We start from the raw sequence: 9322 nt of genomic DNA on the forward strand, positions 1-9322 counted from the left end.
GGTCCTGGGACAGCCCCACTGTGTCCCAGTATAACTACACTGGGAGCCCGGGCAGGAAAGCATTGGTACCCTGACACAGGTCAGCGTGATGATCCTTCGCATCCAGGAGGGCTGAGCTGCAGCTGCAGCAGTGAGGCACGGGGCTCTGAGGCCTCTGTCTTTGTCTTTCCTGAAGGTCTCCGAGCAGCTCCAGCCGAGTTTCTGGGTCTGTTGGAGCCACATTGCCAAGACACCAGCCCAGCAAGGACTGCAGCATGACCAGGGCTCCAGGCACCACATGCTGCTTTTCCTCCCTGTGCAAACCAGCACAGCCATCCCAGCCCAGCTGCAGAACTGCGCAGGGCAATAGATTTTCCTTGCACAGCCAGGGGTCAGCCCCACGGGGTGGGAATGCCATCCTTCAGCACTGCCAAAAACCCTGGCCCTGTACAGGGCACCTTGCTTATATACTCAAACTGCCCACCTGATTTTGCCCGATGAGAGATGCAGGAACAGCTGGGAGGGAGTCATTCCCCCCTGGACGTTGTCATCCCGTTGTGTTGTTCCTTCTCTTCCTCCTCTCCAGGCGAGGAGGGATCTGGAGACTGCCTTACCTGGCAGCTCTTGTGCACGATCCCCAGCTCAGCCTAACGAAGGAGCAGGCTCAAGGGATGGCCTCAGTGCACAGCACCGAGGGGGCTGCAGCAGCGTGTTGCTGCCCCTGATTTACACACATCCACCAGCTCACACGCAGATCACAGGTACTGGAGCACACCCAGTCTTGTGCAAAGGATGGTCACCGGGTTAATCAGTAAAATATGCAAGAAAAACACTCCAACCCCCCTCAGTAATAGCATTTACAGGGTCTCCTGGCAATTTCACCCTTCCCCTCCCAAAGCACACTTTCAACTCGAGCAATGGCCCTACAGAAGATGGGGGGAGTATTTCAGCCAGCTCCCTGCAGCTGCTGAAGGCCAGGGTTTCCACGATTAGCTCACCCAGGGATGAACTAGGTGTAGCAGCCCACAGCAGCGGAAGAGAATTAAACCGGAGAAGAAGCAGGACTAGGCTTTCTCCTAGCTGTAGGGTCTGCAGGCAGCCAGGTGTTACAACAACTGGGTGGTCTGGGAAAAACAGCGTTAAACAGTAGCTGCCTACCAAATTAACAAGTCTGCAGTGCTGAAAGACACTCTCCCCCGACAGTCTAACCACCGGGGTTGTCCAGCTCTCATGTTTTGTGCCAAGGAGCTTGGGTGGACCAGCAGGTCCATGGCGTTCACTGCGGGAAGGAGACCAACAGTACTCAGCTCCAAGGGTCGGTAACCACAGTCACAGCAACAGATGTGGTCCTAGACAGCAGGGAGCCAGGTCCTTCCTCCAACATCACCTTAACTCTGCCCAGCAACGCAGATGCAGAACCACACAGGAGTGAGGAGGGCTAGACCCAGAAGCAGGCACACAGGAGACCAAAGAAGATGAGGAGGATGATGAGTTGTGCTCCCTACACACACTCCAGCCACTTCCCTTGGGACAGGAGGCATTGGGCATCACAATGCCTAGCATCGTCAGGGTGCCTTTAATGCCTGAAGCCAAGTTGACCCAGCAGAGAAAGCACTGCCCACCACCCCGAGACATCCCTCTACACCACCCTCTCCTTCCTCCACGCTCACAGCCCTTCACAGGCATCAGCTGCTGCACACCCGGCCGGGTGGGCTGGCCCTGGGTAGAGAGGCAAGCCCAAAATCAAGCCCACAGCCACAACGCTGTCCAGTATCCCCGGGGTGATAAAATCCTCTCCCTTTACCACTGAAATCCCCCAAACCATGCCTGTCTCGGGTAAAGCTAATTCCACAGAGGGCACAAGGAGAGACGAGAGAGGTGTGGGGTGGCAGCCACTGGCCTCACGCAGGTATAGAATGGTCCTTGTCCACCGATGCTGACAAACGCCTGGACATTTATCAGGGCTTCTCTCTCTTTGTATCATCCTTTTCCACCATGATGTACCTCGCCGTGAAATAAAAGCCGTCACCCCCTGAAAGAGGATACACACACTGCTTCCCACTGCCACCAGCAGCTCTGGAGAGCCCCAAGGGTCTCCTAATCAGTATAATTCCTCCTCTTCCTCCTCCTCCCATGCCCTCTGGTGCTCCAGGGGGTACCAAGGCAGCACAGCCTCCCCACCTTTTGATGGGACTTTTTTTGATGGCCTTTGACGGGACAGCAGAGAGCTGGGAGGGATAGAAAGGGGACAAGCAGAGAAACCAGGCAGCAAAGACAACATCTCCGGGGAGCTCAGGTGGGATGGTGGAGGGCATCAGAAGTCCAGAAATCCAGGGTCTGGCCCAGACAAGAGGTCCTCGAGGAAAGGCCAGTGGCACCCCGTTGAGTCACGCCGTGAGCATGTGTCTGAAAGTCACCCGGGGTCTGTAGGATGTGCCCTTGAACCACTAAATTCAGCAGGGAGCCCAGAGCTGAACTGAATGCAAACCAGCTCAAATCCTTATAGTTTAGGATTTAATTTTTTTTTTTATTCCCAATCCAGAACCGCAATTGTTGAACTTCACCAAAAACTGAAGCAGCCACTACAGAACCCAAACGAAGGCAGGGCAGGAAAACACACCGGCTTGATTTCTGGGCAAGAAACAAATCCAGCTCAGCACAAGCAATGGAGATGAAGGATTTTTTTCATTTTCCAAGGTCCTCATCATAAGTGGCTAAACCCACCATTTTTTTAAGTCCCCTTCATGGAGCACTACAGAGCGAGGAGCTCAGAATTAATAAATGCTTTGAAACGTCTGGCCTGTGCATTAAAACAAAGGTTGTCCATGGTGGGGGGGAACCTGCTGCTAACTCAGAAGGCTCATGAGATGTGATGTATAGCGGGAGAGAGAATATGACACTTTGCCACTCCCAGAGCCTGGGGGTTTTTTTTTATTCCCAGAGCACAGAAAAAAATGTCAGAGCTTAATCTGAGGCTATGAGGGTTTTTATGGGGAAACCAATGTCTGGATCTTCAGAAAAAGAGGTGGCAAGACCCAGCAACTGGAATCTGGCAAGAGCAAAATTCAGAGGAGATAGGAGGAGCCGGGTTTCAGTAGGAAGGGTAGGTAGCCGGACCCCGTTGTGCTCTCGTTAGGGCTGAAAAGTGGCTGATGCCTGGATTTTAAAGGCACCATCATGACATATGTCTGCAAGGAAAAATGCCTACAGTGGAAGAGAGTTAACTTGGTATTTCTTGATTTTTTAGTTCTGCAGTGCTATTCTTTAATTCTTTGTGCAGCTGTAACTCCACACAAGATGGGGCTGAACATACGTGCGTGGATAGAAGTTTTCTTTGGCTTATCCATTACTGTGATTTCTACTATTTCATGAAAATTAGGTTTTTGCAGGGCTGCAGATTGGGCAAGCTCCAGCCATGCCAAGCTGCTGCTGTTTTGCAGCAATCCACGCTGAAGGAAAACTACTCCAGTGAGTTACTACTAACTGTTGGGGGAGTTGCTCCTCAGGGTGGCTGTAGAGACTAGCCCCTTTGCTTTGCAAAGCTAGGGGAAGCACCGCTCTTGGGCAGCGTTTTGACACCATTGTATAGAGGCCCACAAGATGAGCAAAGAACCCAAGGCTTAGGACCAAATCCAGGAGATTACATCAAACCTCAGGTTTGTGATGATCACAGCTAGAGCTCAGTTGCTCAGTGACTCCATTCCTCTGCATAGGACAGCTCTCTGCTAGCGACGCTTCCAGACGAGCAAGCGGTCTCTTATTTACAGAGGCCATATTCCGTGTCTCGTGGTCTTACCAAACACAGGGTGGGGGAGTGTGTGGTGGGGTGGGCATTAAGCAGATGATCAAGAATGTGAAATTAAAAAAAAACCAAAAAACCTCATGAGTCATCTGGAGAGAGAGAACAAACCCTGCTCGAAGTGCAACCTGGAGACCTTGTGGCCCACAACCCAGAGACCAACTTTCCAGGTTCTCAGGGTGGACTGCTAAAAGTAGGGGTGTCCGGGAGCCACGAACAGCCACTTTGAGTCTTCCTACCCCGGTCTTGGTTATCATATCCCATCACTTCCAACTTCAAAAAGCAACTGTTCATATTGCAGGCCATGGTCTGGGTTTGCCTGCAGACAGTGGACTGAAATCAGCATCAAGACAGTCCAGGCGAATCGCTCACGGGACTTGGCAAGCTCTACTTGCACTGACTGCAGTGGGCACGTGCAGGGCCATCTGGGTTAGGTGCTGGATCCTGCTCTTCTGTCCAGTTTATTTTACTCCGTTGCCAAGATGTTGGGCTGTTCTGCCACTGTGGAATATCAGGGACTCTGAATCCCTCATCACGAACTCTAATGAAGCTACCACGAGGCATCACACTTATCTACGTTAAACCTCTATTGCATGGCCCAAAGCACTTTTGGATGTCTTGGCCAAGCTAAACTCCAACCTTGCAGCTCCATGCAAACGCTTAGGATCACAGCTACCACAACTGTGTCCCAAGGAGAGCCTGTGAGCTCCTGAAAGAGTCAGCACTATTGGTGTGGAAGCATCCTGTCCTCTCCAGCTGGCTCAGCCCACTAGGCTGCAGCAGCTCACCCCAGAGCCCACTCCAAGTTACCACTGAGCGCTGCAGGGCTCCACGATAGCACGCAGACACCATCTTAGCACGAGGGCTGCTGCAGGCATAAGGACCCTCAGGTTTTCCTCTATTTCAACAAAAAGCATTAATACCACATGGTCTATCTTCAGAGAGTGGCATCAGTTCCTGGAGCCCCCCTCTCGCTAAGCCTGTTAATGCCAGCCAACCTCCTTGATTTAAATCATCAAACCTGAGAAGAGGACAGGTCAAGAGAAACCCAGGGCTCTATAATCAGAAAAGAAACCCAAACCCAGCTAGCTGGGGACCAGATCTCAGAAGCCGACAGCTCATAGACAGGGAAGCCTGTAGCCACCCAGGCTGGAGGTAACCTCTTGCTTTGTTTAACCAGCAGCATGGTGCAGGTACCACCCCAGCACAGTCTGCATGCAGTCTCTCACACTCTGGCAAAGGTTTTACAATAAGCAGGTTGAATAGTTTGTGTCTTTAAACACTTCCCTTTTACCAGAAAATTACCCTTTCAATTAAAAATAGCCCCTTGGGCAATGCTTTTCATCTCTCTTGAATTTTTCCCTGTTTTTTTTTTCTCCAGTATCATAAGAAAATTAATTTTAGTTTCCATAAATTTAGATTTTTTGTTTCTTTCTCCTGCTTTTTTGATTCTCATTTTCTCTTTTTCACAATGAAATACTGGAGAATGAATCATAGCCCCATGTGGGAGTTCTAACAAAATGTTTCATTTTTATCCTCTTTCTTTCCTGTTGTCACTCCTCCTTTCCCCCAAACCTCCCTGAGTCGCCGAGCAGCAGCATTGCAATCTGTCACGCGGACAGATGAAGCACGGCTGCATCTCACTGCACTGTCTGCTGAGAGGGTCAGAAGGGGCAGATCACTTAACACTACACCTGTTTTATGAATAATAATACAGGCAGTTTTGCTGGGTTCCTGGGAGGACATTTTCCCACCAGAATAAGCTCCATGTATTGAACAAATTCATGTCTTTAACTCATTTGACTCTGGTTAGCTGGGTTGCAACGGGAAGCTCCAGCAGTGCCATTTGAGCAGGGGAAAGACCAGGCAGTACCTTTGAGGCAGGTTTTTGTTAGAGTGTCTTGTGCTTTCCCTGCCTGCAAGTTTCATTTATGGAGCTATGAGATTACAAATTTGGGGTTGAAGAGCCTTTTTCCAGTGGCGGAGGCGGGGAGTCTGAGAACCAGATGCATGAAGTTTCAGAAAAATGAAAATTATCCATGAGCACATCAGGTTTAGGTAACTCCAAAATAGTCCACCTCATCCAGAATGAAGCACTTTGGTTCTTCTCTCTGTGGCTAGACTAGCTCAGGGGGAGAAAAAAAAAAAAGCGCAGCACGTTAAAAAGTCACTTTTTAAATTACCTAAAAAATTCAAAGAGTCCAAGAGTTTCTTTTTAAGATGGTAGAGTGAAATGTTCTGGTTCAAAGCAGCAAGTTTCTCCAGGTCTTTCCTTAGCAGGAGCAAGAGGCAACAGTAACCTGTTCTCACTTGGCCAGAGGACTATGACCATCAGAACACACAACTATCCCCAGAGTGATATTCCTGCTCTGATTTGGGCTGCCCAAGAGTCTTGGGAAGGTCCCTCAGCCCCACACCAAGCCAGAACTGTGACCGCAGCAAAAGACAACACTGCTCTGCCAGCTCAAATCAGTGCCTGCCTCATTATTTTATTTGTTTTGTTGGCTTTTATTGAGAGTGAAAAAATAATTTAAAGCAATTATCTGTACAGGGGGTTAGCTGGTCAGAGGATCTGCGACCCACCATGGCCAGGCCAGGGAAGGCTAGAGGGGGTGATTTACAAGCTGTACAAAAACACAACGATCCCACCGAGGAGGAGCGGAGGGTGGAGGTCATCTCTTGAGCTCCTGTAGGCCCAGAGCAGAGGGGTGGGAAGCTGTGCAGGAGCACAGGGGCCAGGGTGTGGCCAGAGTGGAGCCAGACCCTTAAGTGCCCTGCAGAGGTGTCTCCAGCATCTCCATAAGGAAGGTGTCGATGGGGGTGTCCCCAATCAGCTTGAAGAAAAAGAGGTGCTCCAGGCACTTCAGCCCGATGGACCGCAGCGCTGGCAGGCGCAGGAGGAGTTTGGCAAACCTGGAATAGAGCAGAGTGAGAGGCATGCAGGAGGCACTGGCCCCCCTCTCCCATGTGTTTCCAAGCCTGCACCAGGGGCTCAGGAGAGCAGAGCCCAAATCCTCCCCAAAAATGCCTTGGGGAAGCATTTTCTCAGTGAGATTCCTCTGTGCTTTCAAAATAAGCATTTCTCTTCACATGTGTGGAGGGAATATGTATCTTTTCAAAACAGAATTCAGCATTTTTAAAACTTAAAAAGAAAAAAGATACATCCAGATTTTCTCTCCAAGACTTGGACTGGTGACTTACATCTCCACAGTGCCATTTAAATTCTTCAAACAGCCTTCAAAAATCCCTGGCCCCCAGAGAGGGTGCACAGCCCCTCAGCAGTGCCTCTGCCAGGCACTGCCTCGTGTTTCGAGGCGCAGCTGCAAGGGGGTGCAGCAGGCAGACTGCCTCCCCTCCCCACGTCCCACTTGCAGCGCTCTGCGGTCACATCCAGAGCCAAAAATAGCAGAAGATGCTGTGGGCGCATCACTTGGCTGGCGGTGCCGAGGATCTGGCTGCCCGCGTTTTGGGATCTTGGCCAGTAGAGGGTAGGATTGGATTGAAAAGCAAGAAAACTGCACCTCACCAGCACTCTAAGGGCTCTGGCCCAGGATTAGGGCTCCGAGAGGATAGGCCAGCCTGCGGCAGCTGTGCTGCTCAGGCAATTTTGGCTAGTGTCCTGCCCTTGCTTAGCTCCAGGGGCTCCAGCCCAGGGTGGCTCAGGCAGAGCTAGCACAGACACCCCTGCCTCAGTCTCCCCTTTCCAGGGTGGGAATTGTGCTGCCCTCAGGTGCCTGCCTTGCTTGGGGACACTCACCGCCCTGGCTGCTCGGGGTACTTCTGCTTTGTGTAGGCTTCTAGCGTGGCGTAGACCTTCTCCCTCAGCAATTCCACTTCTGAGGGGCTGGACAAACCCTTGGCATCTGGACGAGGGAGAATATACAGGTAGGGAAGAAATCATTACAGAGGGGACCTTTCTGCTACCAGGAGAGTGACTGCATGCATGGGCAGGAGAGGACTTGGGCTCTCTTTAATCATACACCCAGGGACTGGGACAAATCTGTCTGCAGTCCTGCTGCTCACTGCCACAGTCGTCCTGCCTGTGACCTGCTGTGGCCCAGAGGGACTGCCCCGGGGCCTCAGACTTACCTGGGTTAAACAGGACAATGGCTCGCAGGCACCCCAGCTCCGACTTATCCATCTGCATGTCTTTCATTTTGGACACCAGCTCTGTCAAAACCCTGCACGTGGGCGACATGGGTGGGCAGACAATCAGAAATAGGTACAGACAGCGAGGCTGGTGGCTGAAAAGCATCTGGGACAGGCACTGGGTACCCCCCAACTCCTCTCTGCAGAAAGAGGCAGGTTTGAGGGATAGCCATGCCACATACTGCTCTTCTACATGATGCTCTGGTCCCTGGATGTTGCTGATGCACAAATTCATTCCCATTCTCACTTTGCTCTGTGCTCTGTTTGGACTACAGAGAATAATTTGCACTCACTTAAGGAAAACTACATGGGTTTTTCTCCACATTTCACTGTGCAAAACATGGGCACTGCCATTACACAGGCCAGTTGTGTAAGAGTGGTAATGCAGTGTCCTGCCATGCAGAGAGCAGGCTGCAGGCATGGCATAGACAGTAAGTGTGCAGTCATATGAGCAAGTTGGGGTTTAAGACTTTGCCAGCTAAAGCTCTTGCTGATCAGTATTAGCTCTAGATCCAGTTATGGCAAACTCTTCACAGAATCATTAAGGTTGGAAAAGACCTTTAAGATCATCAAGTCCAACCATCAACCCAACACCACCATGCCCACTAAACCATATCCTGAAGTGCCACATCCACACATATTTTGAACACTTCCAGTGATGGTGACTCCACCACCTCCCTGGGCAGCCTGTTCCAATGCTTGACCACTCTCTCCGTAAATAAATTTTTCCTAATATCCAGTCTAAACCTCCCCTGGTGCAACTTGAGGCCATTTCCTCTCGTCCTATCGCTGGTTACTTGGGAGAAGAGACCAACACGCACCTCACCACAACCCCCTTTCAGGTAGTTGTAGAGAGCAATGAGGGCTCCCCTCAGCCTCCTCTTCTCCAGACTGAACAACCCCAGTTCCCTCAGCTGCTCCTTGTAAGACTTGTTCTCCAGACTCTTCACCAGCTTTGTTGCCCTTCTCTGGACACGCTCCAGCACCTCAACGACCTTCTTGTAGTGAGGGGCCCAAAACTGAACCCAGTATTCGAGGTGTATTCTTGAGTATTCACAGTATTCTTGAGAGAAGGCAGAGAAGCATTCCTCCCCCTGCACACACAAAGATCTGCTTCTGCAGCTGTAAATCTTTCCAAGGTGCTTTCACCCTATTCTTGGTTTTTAAGCCATTCAAGCATCTCCTCCTCATTCTAAGCTAGTTCTGCCCCAGATCACCATGTGTTTGCTTTAGTTTTCACTAAGGACATGTTTCCCAAAGGGGAAAGACAGAGCCAGCCTGGCCATTGCTGCTAAGGGATGACAGGAACAGGCCACATACCTGTCAAAGATGGAGCCCACACCAGCACTGTGAGCACTGCTACGGTGCACGTGCAAGCCTGTGGCCAGAAGGATG

General features: G+C 50.9%; 1 protein-coding gene across 1 annotated transcript; it reads right to left on the reverse strand.

Annotated features, from left to right (window-relative positions):
* Positions 1 to 6276: 6276 nt before the first annotated feature.
* On the reverse strand, positions 6277 to 9315 carry LOC104628805 (retinoic acid receptor RXR-gamma-like). The gene is made up of 4 exons (XM_010297507.1): positions 9248 to 9315; positions 7868 to 7959; positions 7536 to 7641; positions 6277 to 6691 (listed from the first exon to the last, which is right to left on the reverse strand). The coding sequence occupies exons 2-4, from the start codon at positions 7932 to 7934 to the stop codon at positions 6544 to 6546; spliced, it is 321 nt and encodes a 106-aa protein (XP_010295809.1). The 5' UTR covers positions 7935 to 7959; positions 9248 to 9315; the 3' UTR covers positions 6277 to 6543.
* Between the last annotated feature and the right edge of the window lie 7 nt (positions 9316 to 9322).

Source organism: Phaethon lepturus, unplaced genomic scaffold (assembly GCF_000687285.1).
Source record: "Phaethon lepturus isolate BGI_N335 unplaced genomic scaffold, ASM68728v1 scaffold31430, whole genome shotgun sequence".
Classification (NCBI taxonomy): domain Eukaryota; kingdom Metazoa; phylum Chordata; class Aves; order Phaethontiformes; family Phaethontidae; genus Phaethon; species Phaethon lepturus.

Coding starts and splice junctions, on each gene's coding strand:
- LOC104628805 (XM_010297507.1), bottom strand. CDS start 7,934: ATGAAAGACATGCAGATGGATAAGTCGGAGCTGGGGTGCCTGCGAGCC. Junction 7,642..7,867: donor CATTGTCCTGTTTAACCCAG/GTAAGTCTGAGG, acceptor TCCCTCGTCCAG/ATGCCAAGGGTTTGTCCAGC. Junction 6,692..7,535: donor TACCCCGAGCAGCCAGGGCG/GTGAGTGTCCCC, acceptor GCTCTATTCCAG/GTTTGCCAAACTCCTCCTGC.